The 15369-nt window shown below is 42.1% G+C and overlaps 1 protein-coding gene across 2 annotated transcripts in view; it reads right to left on the bottom strand.

Annotated features, from left to right (window-relative positions):
* bmper (BMP binding endothelial regulator) overlaps positions 1 to 15369 on the bottom strand; it is a 68147-nt gene extending 52778 nt beyond the window's left edge. Inside the window, exons 1-2 of one of the 2 annotated variants that reach the window (XM_043688764.2) lie at positions 14796 to 15369; positions 14578 to 14696 (exon numbers count right to left, since the gene is read on the bottom strand). In XM_043688764.2, the coding sequence (XP_043544699.1) occupies positions 14578 to 14696; positions 14796 to 14913 (237 nt within the window). In that variant the 5' untranslated portion in view covers positions 14914 to 15369. The remainder of the gene's footprint in view (positions 1 to 14577; positions 14697 to 14795) is intronic. The other variant, XM_043688765.2, reaches the window with a different exon arrangement.

Here is a 15369-nt window from a genome sequence, read left to right as displayed (position 1 = left end):
TGCTATGTCAAGGTCCACGTGGAATATTTTAGTCAGTCTTTTGAGGAATGTTTTCAAAAAATTATATGACTCTAGAGTCCAGTAACAATCAGCTCACATGGATTAGCACTCTGAGCAATAAATCCCCTCCATCATTTTGATTAAATGTTATGGCGCAAGGAACTGAGTTTGAAATGAAATTGTTTACTGTCTCGTGCATGTGACAAATACAAGTTATTGCTCCAAATAAACACAACAACTTGGTGAGCTGAGCTTCCCAGAAGAAAATCTGTCAGAGAAAGGGTGAAAATTTCTAGCTGCATGTTACAAAGAATGGTAACACTGATGACAATAAAGGGATTTGCACTTATATAACACCTATACCGGATAATAAAATACTTCCAAAGTGAAGTCTCTGTTTAATGTACAAAAAATGGCAGACAACTACTTCATAGAAATATCCCAAGAGCAGCAATATGATAACGATGAAATCATCTGTTGTTTTCAGTGATTTTGGTTGAGGAGCAAATATTGAGAGAATCCCCTTGCAATTCCTTAAGAAGTGACTGGTGTATTTTTGTGCCAACCTGAAAGGGCAGATATATAGTGCCCTCCGACAGTGCAGCTCCCCCCATAGTACTGGGTCGCTGACACTTCCTCAGTTCTAACCCTCCAATACCACATTGCTCTTTCAGTCTTGACTCTCAGAGATTGCAGCACTTCATCAACAATCATGAGAATTTTCACTTTAAGGCATCAGGGGTGCTAATGATGGGGACATTTGTTTTATGAATGAACGAGTTTAGATTTGGAATGATATTCCTTAGCTATCTTCAACAATGATCATAGTTCTCTCTTTGCTGACTGTGAAATGAATCTGGGCAATCTTGGCATAAGTGCTTGTGGATAATGATGGCAAGAGCAAAAGCATACTGTTAATTTGGCCCCCTCATACAACCATGACAGGATCAGTGAATGCAAGGTATCACTGGGTGACGCAGTGCTGTTCTTAGTGGGTGGTGGGTTTAGTTGTGGTGGTGTGGAATAGCAGAAGGTGCTGTATGCTGTAAGCTGCTGCCATGATGCTGAGTCTCTTGAAATGCACAATATTTTGTTCCCTGGTTACAATATCACTCAACTCCATGAGCACGTAATATTTCCAAAAGAAAACCTGAAGGAAGCTAATCTTACAGAACAAAGCACCAACTGTGCCAGCAGCAAATCACTAAGCTGGTCTGAAGCCAACAGCCCTGACATCTCTAAGTGGAAATTATTCAGTTCAAGTCACACTGGGCATTGAACGATAAGCTAACAGCTGGTTTCTGTTGCTGCATACATTAGTCCTCTTTCACAACTGGCAAAGATCCTGATGAAGTCTGGTGGGGTGATGGGTTCATTCAATCCCAAGAGAGCAGAGAGGTACTACTCTCTGTCAAAAACACAAAAATGTTTCAATGAAAGACCTTCTCTGGATGTTTTCTGCCTCTGAAGATGCAATATAAATCACACAGCCTGGGGAAACCTTGGTGAGTTCTCAACTATTCCCATGTCACTCAACAACCATCTTCCTCAATCATTCGTTCATTTAAACATGACCTGTAATTTTGTGCATCTCTCTCATAGAATCCTTTGTGTCCTCTCAAGTTCAATGCAAAAATTACTCTGATTATTGCAACTAAAAAAAGATAATAAAAGTGTCACAGAAATATTCAAAACATTAAATTGAAGTTCAAAGGGATATTTCAAACAAGCGAGTGAACTAGTGATGTCAATTGTTGTGAATGGGCTTTTGAGACAGAGAGCTCTGTGCCTGGAATCTAGGGATTCCTCAATGATTGGGACCGGATGTGGAATCCTCAGTATAGTTTCTGCACAGAACTCGGCATTACTGATCTTTCTGTAAATGGATGCTAAGTACCCTGTGATCAGGAATTTACTCCTACTGCCTGATATCTAGCTTATGAGGGCAATAGGTCCATGGCAGATGCTATTTCCCTGGCCCTACACTCATCCCTGAAACATCTGGACGCCTACATAAGACTCCTATTTATTCACTTTAGCCTCCAATTTCAAAACCATAATTCCAATCAAACCCATCTCTAAACTCTGAGACCAGGGACTCTGCTCCCATCTCTGCAACTGGATTCTCAGCTTCCTGACCCACAGGCCACAATCAGTAAGGATAGGCGACAACACCTCCTCCACAATAATCCTCATCACCGGTATCCTGCAAGGAGGCATACTCAACCCCTTACTATATTCCTTGAGCACTCACAACTGTGTGTCCAAACTCAGCAAATTTAAATTTAAAAATTTGCTATGACACCACTGTAGTGGGTCAGATCGCAAACAACAATGAGACAGAGTACAGTAAAGAAGTAGAGAGCTTAGTGTCATGGTAAGTCAACAATCTTTCCCTCAATATCAGCGAACTAAAGGAGCTGGTGATCAACTTCAGGAAGACGCATTTCTGCCTGTGGCAAATGTCCACGGGTGGAGGTGGTTGAGAATTTCAAGTTCCTTGGAGTAAATATCACCAACGACCTATGCTGGTCCAGAAATGTTAAAGCTACAAGCAAGGAAGCACACTAATAGCTCAACTACTTCAGAAACCTAAGGAAATTTGGCATGTCCACAATGACATTTACCAATTTTTATAGGTGCACCATAGAAAGTATCCTATTGGATGCAACATAGCTTTGTATGGTAACTGCTCTGCCCTGGAATTGCAAGAAGTTACAGAGAATTGTGAATATAGCCCAGTCCATCATAAAAACCAGCCTTCCTTCGATTGACTCCATCTATACTTCCTGATGCTTTGGGAAAGCAACCAATATAATCAAAAACCTCTCACACTTTGGTTATACTCTCCACCACCCTTTTCCATTGGGCAGAAGATACAGAAGTTGAAAACACATATAACAGGTTTAAAAACAACTTTTTTCCCCGCTGTTATCAGACTTATAAATGAACCTCTCTTATACTGGAGTTGATCTTTCCCTGCACCTTCCCTGTAGCTGTAACACTATATTTTGCATTCTGTTCTTTTACCCTGATGTACTTATGTAAGGTATGATTAACTGGTTAACATGCAAAACAATACTTTGCACTGTATCTTGGTACATATGACAATAATAAATCAAATCAAAATGTCCCCTTAGAACAATGAAAGACTGTATTCCAATAAATTGGATATTTAACCTGCAAATGCTCTCATATGAGGCTATCCAGACTCCTGAAAGGAATCAGATTAACATTTTAGTGAGGCAAAGTCAATTATAAATCATCAGGGCAATGATTTTTAAACAGCAAGTGAACAAATAAAAAAGTGAAAAGTAAATTCAATTTTTTTTCTGTATAATTGATTTGACTATTATTCTGTAAGACACATCAAATAGAAAACACACTATACTGTCCAGGTTACTAGTTTAAATACAGCCTTTTGTCTAGAAGACTTTCTGAAACTGGTCAGTCCTAAACTTAATGAGTGAATCTGACTTTATTACCAGATGCCCCAGAACTTGAATCCTTTTGTTCCCATACTTTCCAGATGGTTTGGAAACCAAAGACTTTGCGTCCACCTCTTTCCCAGTTTCCTTGCCCAATGATTGACCAACTGAGCAACTAAACTCACAAAAACACTCCCTGTCTAGGAATTCCTTGCGAAACAGAGTATTGAGCATTCCACCCATATCCCATGTGTCAATGTTAACTGGGTGTTTTTAATGGACCCTCAATGCCTGAAGCAAGTTGCATTCTAAATTATAGTTGGTGTATGTTATATATGTCAAAAAGTGTGGTGCTGAAAAAGCATAGTCGGTCAAGCAGCATCTGAGGAGCAGGACAGTCAATGTTTCGAGCATAAGCTCTTCATCAATCATTCCTGCTCCTCGGATGCTGCCTGAAGAGCTGTGATTTTCCAGCACCACACTTTTTGACTGTGATCTCCAGCATCTGCAGGCCTCACTTTCTCCTAGTAGGTTATGTGTGGACAATGTACCTTTAAGCAATGAGTCATGTGACACTGGTGAGCATTCAGCGAATGCTCATGGGCTTGTTCAGACTTGCTTGAGCAATTACAAAGTGCATAGCTTTGGAATAAAAATCTCCCTGTTAGGTTGCATCAATGATGAGTTCATTTGCTCTTAGTTCTGACTGGAGACTAGTCACTGCCCAGTACAGAATAAACTAGATTCTATGGATTCCAACCTGTAAGCTACACTTAAAAAGGAATGTTTTACTAAAAATTGCATCAAAAGTCTTTACAAGGCCAAACAGCCAAAAGATCTAAGAATATCAGAGTCACAAATATCTAATTAATTTTAAACTTACAGCCTCACAAAATCTGGCACTCCAATCTAACCATATCACTGGGAGAACTAAAACTATTTGCTTTGTTTTCTTTTTCCCTAGAGTTTTAGGAACAAGGAAATCTTTCAGGGATTGAACCCCAAGTGCAGAGCCTGGCTCACGAGAAGATCCAGAGAAATTAGTGCATTATTTCTGGTGCTCCTGTTAGTACAGTTAATACAATTAACAGCCTGAAGATTGGGAATAATGTTGACCTCTCATCCAAGTTGAAGACATTCTCTCCCCTCAGTGAGACTCCACATTCGAACTCACACACTGCACAGCATACTCTCCGAAAACACATATTGAAAGTGGGTATGATAAAAAGGCGAGTTTTGACATTGAAAATAGCAAAGGAAAAACATGGATATTTTTATATTCACTGAGAAAAGTGTTTCATACATGTCATTGCCATTTGCTGTCCTTCGCTTTGAGGTTGCATTGACTGAAGATTATCATTTTCTGCCTTGCCTCTTTATGTTGCTTAGAAGAGCAACTCTTGACCCACAGGTCCATTGGCACAGAGGGCAGGACATCTCATGAGACGGTGGGATCTGGAGTGTGGGACTTGCTTCTTTTTCTTCCTTCATCTGGCCACAATGTTAGTTCATTGAATCTGATTTTGTGGGAGCTTTGTCTGAGTACTTGTGGACCTGGCTTCAAGGACATCAGTGTTTGTTTGATGGTCCTCCTATTGGATCTGGAGGATGGGATGGAAGCTTTGCTAATAAAATTTATCTCATGCTGTTATCTGCCATTGATATAGTCCAGGTCTCAGCAATGGAGTTCAGTGATGAGAACTGTTCTTTACACTAGGAGCTTTACTGACTTGCAGAGTTCTTTGTTGTCACACTCTTGCTGCCATAGGTTACAGAAGGCTGAGCTGGCGCAGCTGATCTCGCATCGAATATTCTTGTCTTTTGAGAGAAGTGGTTGCAAAGGTAGAGGAAGTGCTCAACATATTCCAGGATCTTTCCTTCAACATCTATGGGTCCTGGAATGTTTGGCTGACCAGATGTGAGGTAGTATTTGAAAAAGCTTCAAGGATAGGCTGATATTCTTGCATCCAGAAAGGAACTGATCAAGAGGATCCTGCTGATCCCTAGAAAAAAAGACTTGGGGTGGGGCTAGACAGATATTTTTCAAATTATGAAAGGTTTGAAAGGACAGACGTGAAGAAAATGTTTTCATTATGTGGTGGAGACCAAAAATAATAAAACCAATAATTTTTAACCAGGAAATTGTGAGAATGTGGAATTCACTATCAAGGGAGTGAATGAAGTGATAAATTTATGAGGAAACTAGATAAACAAATGAGCGAGAAAGGAACACAGGTTATATTGATGGGGTTAGATGAAGAAGTATGAGGCTACTTGGGAACAGGATCAGTTGAACTGAACGGCCTGTTTCAGTGCTGTACAATCAATGTAACCCCAGGACCATTTTGAATTTTACGGGTCATAAGGAAAGGTAGTGTTGCCCACATATGGACATCACGTTGACAAGTCTTTGTTAGTGCAAAAAAAGTGGACATTTTAATTAATTTCTCCTCTCCTAATAAAACTAAATGACAAATATTCAAAACAACAGCTCCCAGTAGATGAGTTCGTGGCTGTAATTAAATTGCAGGTTCAGTTAGTGGCCATGCAAAGTCAGCAAATCTCCTAGTGTTCATCACTGAACTCCACCGTTGTGAAACCTGGACTGTGTGTATCAATGGCAGATAAGAGCTGCAGTCAGTCAGTGTAAGGCATCCTGTGAAATCCTCCGTTAGAAAATTTTAATTAGGCTGAGATACACATTATTCCACTGCAATGCTTTAATTTAATATAGTTTCTGATTTTTTAAAAACGTGGTCACGCTGGCTTAAGTAATATTGAGCAGGTAATTTGTAAAAAAGATCGATAGCGAGTGGAAATTGAATCAGGTAATTGGATTCAGGTAATTGGGAATGCCCCTCCCCCAAATCCCTCCTCCCTACCTTTTATCTTAGCCTGCTTGACACACCCTCCTCATTCCTGAAGAACGGCTTATGCCCGAAATATCAATTCTCCTGCTCCTTGGATGCTGCCTGACCTGCTGCGCTTTTCCAGCAACACATTGTTAAGCTCTGATCTCCAGCATCTGCAGTCCTCACTTTCTCCTAGTGCAAAAATTAGTTCTATGTCTCCAATTCTCCCAGTGACCACAGAAAATTCTTCAGTTGCTGGAATTGGCACTGATAATTTGGTAAGTTTGCTAATGTTCTTCACTATCCTTTGGGAGAGGGTTCAGTTTGAGCATCCTGCATCCACTCCCTCCACCATTGACACTCAGTAGCAGTAGTGTGTACTATCTACAAGATACACTGAAGAAATTCACTAAAAATCCTGAGACACCATCTTCCAAACCCATGACCACTTCTATCTAGAAGGACAAAGGACTTGGGAACATCATCACCATCACCTTTAAATTCTTCAGTCGCTGGTGTTCGCACTGCTAATATGGTTAGTTAGATAGTGTTCTTCACTATCCTTTGGGAGAGGGGTCAGTTTGGGTATCCTGCAGTCCATTTGTCTAACTTTGCCAATGTTACATCCAGTCAACCCCTGAAGAACCTGGGGCTATTAACATCTTATCACTGACTTAGGAAACCAAACCTGTTCATTCTGTAACACAATGTTTTGTATGTCATTCAGTGCAAATCTTGATAAATTGTGGTCATTTAAACAAAGTAAGCATTTTGGAGACAGCTGTAACATCTAGAATGCATCACTCACAATGACTTTTAAAACATTCATTTTCAAGGTATAGGCATTGCTGGTAAGGATGTCATTAATTTCCCTCACACTGGTGGGTCTCAGAAACTGCAATGGGCCTTCTTGCTGCTATGTTTTATAACCACAGTATTTTTATGACAGAGTGAGGTCAGGAGTTTTAAGATATTGACCCAGCAACAGTAAACGAATGCCCATTTGTGGCTACGTCAGAATGTGGTGTGACTTGGAGGTAAGATTGTAAGTGTCATGATCCCATCTGCCTACTGGCCTGAACCTTCATGGTGGCAAAATTCACTGAGGAGGGATGTGTTGATATAGACAGTATGTGGTGGTAATGGTGGATGTCTGCAGACACTGATACTGAGCTCTGATGCTCATCCAGTTACCTGCTCCCCTGTACGTGGTGTTAAGGGTTCTTGGAGCTGCAGCCACCTGGATGAGAGGTCAATACCCCCTCACACGCCTAACATGAGCCTTTAGATAAACACATAAACACAGTGGCTACAAAAGGAGATCAGAGGCTAGGAATACTGCAACAAATAACTCATCTCCTGACTCCCCAAAGTCTATTCACCATCTGCAAGGCACAAGTCAGGATGTGATGGCTTACTCCCCACTTGCCTAGATGAGTGCAGCCCCAACAACACTCAGAAAGCTTGACACCATCCATGACAAGCAGCCCGCTTGACTGACACTACGTCCACAGACATCCACTTTCTCCACCATGGACACTCAGTAGCTGTAGTGTGTACTATCTACAAGATGCACTGCAGAAATTCACCAAAGATCCTTAGACAGCACCTTCCAAACTCATGACCACTTCCACCCAGAAGAAAAAGGGCAGTGAATACGTGAGAACATCACCAGCTTCAAGTTCCTGTCCTAGCCACTCACCATCTTGACTTGGAAATATATTACCTTCACTGTCACTGGGTCAAAATCCTGGAATTCCCTCCCTGAGGGCATTGTGGGTTAACCCACAGCAGGTGGACTGCAGCGATTCAAGAAGACAGCTCACCGCCACTTTCTTAAGGATAAATAGGTATGGACAATAAGTGTAGGCCGGCCAACATGGTCACATCCCACAAATGAATACATAAAAAAGATGCTGGAGAGACCTGGCAACTAAAGACTGCAAACAGCTGAAGGATTGGGAAGTGCCCTATGTTACATGCTGTTCTTTAATCCTGGGACTGGCACCAGGCTGAGCTGATGACACCTTCCTTCCTTGCCAGCTACAAAATGAAATTGCTTCGGAAAATCTCAATCTAGTCTCGATTTGGCAAGAGTCCTCTGCATAAAATTGGCTGTAATTGTGCACAGATTTCAACTAAACAGGCAACTTTGTTTATTCACCCAAACAGGAACCGAGCTTCCCCCAAAAAATTGGATGACCAGGTTGCAATCTGTGTTGATAAACATTTGTTCGTAATTCACTAACTGCAGAGCTGCAATCCATTTAAACGGGACAAGCTGCCAGAATGAATCTTTTTATAAATGGCAGGGCTTTGGATGAATTTTTGTGTAAACAGAACAGGAAATCCACATTAACTTTCAATACAAGCACAGTCAAAGAAAGTAGTCTAAAATGGAGTGTTCGTGATTAATTGCAAAGGAAGCTAGCTGCTACTGTAGATCCTAGCTATATCAAGAGAATTAGATTCACTTGATTTCTCAGCAGTAGTAATCCAGACATAGTGTTAATCCTTCCAGTTCAGAACTCCCAGTAAGGGCTTTCAGGTCCATGTGAGTTCTCACCCCACTCATCAGACAACAGGTTACTGGCCTCTTCAACCTATAGTGACATGAACTTATTGAGTATGTAACAGAAAGAGAAAACACAGCAGTCCATATCATATATGGAAAATTCTTTTCTGCAATCAAACTGAAAGAGCACCATGGTCGCATCACCACAAAGGTTTTGCTTCTGAAGCACAGCCTCCCACTGATTCCCTATATTATAGCAGTGACTTCAAAACCAAAGTACTTCATTAGCTATAAAGCAATTTTGGATGTCCTGAGGTTGAGATAGGCAGTAGAGAGTTGCAAATCTTCCTATCTCCATGGAAACTCCAGATAACATGGGATGACAGGCTGAAATTGTTAACGAGCAACAGCACAAAATCACCAGCAGTGTTATTTTACACACTTTATTAAAATCAATAAGATATAAAATTGAATGGGTGGCGTAAGTAGCAGCTGATTTCTTCTCACCAGCTGTATATTAATGCAAAGACCAATGGGCATCTTGAGTACATAGTAAGTCTATATGAGTCCACAGATGGACTAACACAGGGAGAATTTCCTGGGGTCTTCACTTGCTCCAGACTGTAAGCAGTGCCTGGCCAAGCTTGCAATATCGAAGCAGAAGAGAATCTCTACAGTGCAGAAAGAGGCCACTCAGCCTATCGAATCTGCACCGACCCTCCAAAGGCCACCTCACTCTATTCTGTAATCCCACATTTTTACTGTGGCTAAATCCACCTAAACTGCACATCCCAGACATTACTGGGCAATTTAGCATGACCAATTCACCTAACCTGCACATCTTGAGACTGTGGGAGGAAACTGGAGCACCAGAGGAAATCCACGTAGACATGGGGAGAGGGTGCAAACTCCACACAATCACCCAAAGAATCAAACCTAGGACCGTAGTACTGTGAGGCAGCAGTGCTGAACACTAAGCCACCATGCAGCCCAAATCTCCAAAGATTTCTTGAGGGAGAGTCTCTGAGAGTTAAGATATTTCTTAACTCCACTCTTCTGCAATTTCTTTTTTCTGTTTCATGAGTGATGGTTGAATGCAACTTCGATTGAAATTTCTCCTCAAGTGGCAGTTTTTTACAAAGCAGAATAGACGTTTCTCTAAGACATGAACCATGGAGGATCATTGGAAAAGACAGATGAAAGCAACACAGGAAGTCCTAATGAATGACCATGTCCTTCAGTAGACTTCCATTCTTTAAAGAGTAAATCTCTTAATCTGTAGAGGCCACTTAGGCAAGTTATGACTCCCAGAAAAGTGAAAAAGGAGAAATACATTGGGGCTTTCCACAGGAATTAGTTTTTGCAAACTATGAAACACACTAGTCCAGGAACAATCACTGCAGAACAATGAGAGCATGGGAATTCTGATTTGTTTACTCTTCTCTCAACTATGATAAGTACTGAGACCAATACTGCTGCTGTGGCCTCTCAGGTATCATTCCAACTTAGTGCAAACCAAAACTGAAGTTAGGAGCTTCTGATCTGCTTGGTTCAGTTATGTTAAATACCATTACAAGGAATTCCAAACCATTTTTAGCCTTTGAATCATTCAGATTTACTCTCCAGTCACTATAACTAAGCTATTAAATACTCCACAAAAAAACTACAAACTCCAGTTCTCATGCACACCACCATAACAAAGTGTCTACAGTAGCAAGCAATAAGGGGAACACTAGATTTCTACAATTTGCTGCATGATGGAGAAAGCAGAATGCTACAGTCTTGTCATTTGAACAATTTCAATTAAGAGATACAGGAGATGACATAAACAAGTGTACAACCATGATTCCTTAACTACCAATCAGGAAAAGCTGAACAGGCCAGGGTGCTATTAACTCGTAAAAAAAATTGTCTGATTTGAAAATGATTATGAAAATGATGAAAGGGGTTGATAGCATTCAGGTAGAAAGTATTTCCATTAGCACAGGGTCAAAACTAGGGGAGATAAATATAAATCAGCCACTAAAAAATTCAGTATTCAGGAGAAATGCTTTTAAGCAGATAGTATTGAGAATTTTGGAACTCACTATCCAGGAGTGATTGAGGTGAATAGTATAGATGCATTTAAGGGAAGCTCAAAAAGGAACTGAAGAATAATGTGATGGGATTTGGTGAATTCCAGTGTTGGTTAGATCCTTAATAATCCCTGGCAAAGAGGCTTAATCAGGAAATAAATGGGAAAAGAACACATTTTGATTGAAATTTTAAATTATGGAGCATGTTAAATGAGGAATAAACTGTAGCTTCTAAAGTTTCTGGATACATGAGAGTCGAATTAACAAAATTCAGCAAGAAAGGTTTACAGTCATAAAATAGAGCATCACATCAATCATAAGCCAAACACATTTCAATTCAATTGTGATAAATTTTGAGTCTACCAAGAACGCACATAAACGTGAATATGACAAATGACCCGATTTGGCAGTGCAGCTTAAGGGTGGGCTACCAATTCCTTGGTCGTCTTCAAATTAAAAAAATAATAATTTTACATCCCTTCAACCATCTGAACAGAATCTAAAAAGCAACATGCTTGTAGCCATAATGAACTGGAGGCCTGGAACCTACAACAAACTCAGCACACAAAGTAAGATGTACAATTTAGATCTGCCTTCTCCTCTTCCTGTCCTGTTGTAAGTACTCCTACCAGGAGATCTCACTGCTGTAAGATCTGCAACTTTCTTGAAAGATTGCATCTAGTCATGAAGCAGGTTAACACTGACAGTGCATGCATAATTTGTACAGTGAAGGAATCAAAATGCCAGGTATTAGTACAACTGAACATGGCAATAATCCATTCAGATGATTTTAAAATGATATTGTAATGATTATGTTGCTGAACCAGTAATTCAGACAATGTGAGTTTAAGTTTTACGGTGACAAACTCAGAATTAGAATTCACTTTCAAAATTTTGTTAATAACAAACTGGTCTCAGTTGAAGTGACCATGAAACTGTCAGATTATTGTAAAAATATAACTGGCTCATTACTGTTATTTAGGAAAAGAAATCTGCTATCATTACTCTGACTCCAGACCCATAGGATTGAGACTGACTCTTAACTGCCTTCTAAAATGGCCTAGTAAAATACAAAGTTGTATCAAATCCACTACAAGCAGTGCAAAAAGAAGGCAATAAACCATCTTGTCAATGTTTCCTACATTAGAACAGTGATTACACTATGAAACTATCTCACTGGTTGTACATGCCTCCAGATGTCTTGAGGTTGAGAAAGGCACCATATAAACACTACGTATTTTATCCAGGACAATTAGGAATGGCCAATTGTTGCATCATGTGGAATTGGAATTATTGCTATTTGCTACACTGTCACTAAGGTTACATTGTTTGAAGTCAGATGAAATTCCTTTGTTGGTCATTTGGACATCTCTGCAGCAGTCCCTCTGGATACAACTTATTTCCTTCCCTAGAGGTAGGGGCCGTGCTATAGATAGCATCACAAGAGCATCACTTGGTGTCTCAGATCAGTATTTTCCTCATCAACTTGTTCAAGGATGTTATTTCACAAATCTGGTGATTTCATACCTCTGGAGCAGGTGGGACTTGAACCCAGGCCTGCTGGTTCAGAGATAGAGACACTACTAATTTACCACAAGGATCCTATTGCCTCAGGATTATGTCCCATGTCCAACCAACTTCAGTTGCTTCATTAATTACATTCCCCATGTGATGCTTCTGATGATTGTAGTGTTCGGTTTATTTCGTAATTCCTCACTGAAACAGCCAATGTCCATGTGCAGCGAGATCTGAACAAAATCCAGGCTTGGGCTCATAAGTAGTAAGTAACATTTGCACCACACAAGCATCAACCATCTCCGGTTGCCATTCAATAGCATTATCATTGCTGAATTCCCCCACTGTTACAATTGACAAGAAATTAAACTGGCTCAGCCCTTACTACAGTAGAGAGTAACCTGACTTGTCATGGGATGCAGTTCTGAGAGAAATTCTCACTTGACTATTAGAATGTTGCAGCACACAGGGCACCTGAGGAATTGTGGATCAGTAGAGACCAGGCCCGCTGCTCCACTGTTAGTCGACCACTTGTGGTCCTGTTTGCCCGCCCAATATTATCTTTTTGCAACGTGCCTCAACCGCTGACGCTGCTGTTCCCCTTCCTACCGTCCTGGGCAATTTTAACAAGATGCAACCTCAGCTCAGCTCAGTGCAATCACTGTAATGGGGGGGGGGGGGGGGTGAGTGGAATACGCCCCTAATTTCCAAGTAAAACTCTCGGACCAGATACCGTCTCCCACAGGGCAATGCCTGCAGAGAAATCCCTGCCTCGCCAACTCTGGCAGTCAGTAGAGATGGGATTGCGCATGGGGAGCGGTGTAAATGAACTGAGGCTTTCCACTCCCCTCATCGAATTTCCGGGTAGACGCCGGATCGTCTGCAATGTTCCTGTGAAATTCCGTTGAAGCAAAGATGGCCCAGAGTGTCCCGAGTGATGCCCGGGGCAGTTGCAGGTCACTAGACAGATGGGCAAAGGGGGCAACGAGAAGGCGCAGCTTCCACAATGGGGTCTCCCTAGATTTACTTTCAAAATGATGATCACCCCATGATCCACATTCCCGGAAACTCCCGCAATCCTTACGTTGCCTAATTCTTGCCACGGATACTGCCTGAGCCGCTAAGGTTTCCTGTTTTTGTTTCAGATTTCCAAAGGCTTGCAGGTTTGACTTAGAGAAGCAAAATGATGCGGAACTTTGAGACTATAATCTCTTTCTGGCTGTGAATTGTGAATGGATTTACGACAATGTGCATAAAGTGCATAAGAGGGAACACCTGCACTCACCATATTAACATCGACACTATAACGAGTTTAGGTGTCCTGTATTTATAGGGATATAAATGTTGAATTTGAGTTTGCACATTGAAATCGGGAATGATATATGGATTTTTTTTGGAATGCAAGAATCCCGAACATATGGACGGACATGAGCTGGCTGCAGGTAATAAGCAGCGAATTAAATTGAGTGCAGGCTGCAGAAAAGCAAACTGCAATGCGTGGGTGACCGGCTGTGGTTGACAGAGGGCAGAGATTTCCGCTGGGGGAAGTTAACCTGTAAATGTGTGTGTGTGTGTGGGTGGGTGGATGTGTATATGAGTAGCTGTGCGTGCATATGTATATCAGGAATCATGCAAAACCGCAACAGCCCTCCCATTCTTAACACAACTGGACAGGCTCAGCCTCCCTCGAGCTAGCATTCTGTGATCGGGCCGAGCAGCCGCGGGATGGGATCTGGGATGTGGCTGTGCACAGAAGCCGGGAAGCCCGACTGATGACAGCCACGGGGTCCTAGTGCCGGTCTTAATTTTTCAATCTTAGCAGAATGAAAAAAACACGTTAGTTTAAAATCAGTTTAACTTGAGCTGTGATCCTTTCCGGAAAGCATATTTTAAGTCACTGTTCCGCATGGCATTAGCGATGGATCTGTGTTTGTCTCCTCAGTGCTCCCGAGCTTATGAACTGAGACATTGATGCTTTCAACGGCGCATCTTTGGGTGGGTTTCTGTTCTATTCCAAATACAAACTGCAAGCACTCTCTGAGGTGCCTAACGAATTACAAACATTTCACCGGAATGTTAGCCGTCACCCTCATGACCTGAACCACTCGCGACAGTAAACGTGGCTTTTGGTGTCACTATTTCATAGAACATAGAACATTTCGATTTCAAACCGGGCGCTTTGCTCCTCCCACCTGAGCTCTGTGTTCAGGTGAAAGTGCTCTTACCAAACACTGACAGGAGATGCACGGGTTGTCTGTAATTCTTGGGATTTCTATCACAGCGCCTTCGTTCTCACAGCTTGCCACGGAGCCTAAATATTTAAAACAAAAACCACAGCGCCGTGAGCAGCCAGTTTGGCAGCCTTTGAACGTGATTCCGGCGCACCGAACCTGAGCCAGGAATTCCTTACCTGTTAGGAGAGACCGGGAGACGCTGATCTGGGAAAGAAACACCAGAAATAAGCCAACCGGTGAACCGCTGCGGGAGTTTGGCCGGTTTGCCAGAGTGCTGCCGAAGTGAAACAGCATCTTCAGTGAAATCTCTCGGTCACAAATCCAGCGACCCCCAGAAGCAGCAGCAGCTTCGAATCACATCGATCAGGCGTGAGCTCCAGTTCCGGTCGCACAGGCACCCCCGACGATTAGCAGCAGAGAAGCTCCCTGCCTGGTACACACACCTTACAGCCACAGCCGCTCATCCCTGGGACTGCTGCTCGCTACACATCCCGGTTCTCTCCTCGGTCGGCGTTTCCCGCTAACCCGGCGCCACAAACAGCCAAGGTTGGGGGGTGGGGGTGGTGGGTGAGTTTGGAGCAGGGCTGGTTTCTCTCTCTCTCTCTGCTCTCCCACTGACAATGCTGCTCCTGCGGGTATCCGCTGCCTCTTGCCGGTGCACCCAGCAGCAAACTGAACAACTCACTGGCTTATTGCTGACAGGGTTAGCTGCTCAAGGAAAAGCAAACATTCACTGGGATCCACCTCCCA

This window comes from Chiloscyllium plagiosum, unplaced genomic scaffold (genome assembly GCF_037043375.1).
Source record: "Chiloscyllium plagiosum isolate Xiang-an unplaced genomic scaffold, Cpla_swu_hap1 HiC_scaffold_4, whole genome shotgun sequence".
Classification (NCBI taxonomy): domain Eukaryota; kingdom Metazoa; phylum Chordata; class Chondrichthyes; order Orectolobiformes; family Hemiscylliidae; genus Chiloscyllium; species Chiloscyllium plagiosum.
The sequence above is the reverse complement of the archived record's forward strand: the minus strand, read 5'-3'. Positions and strand labels throughout refer to the sequence as shown.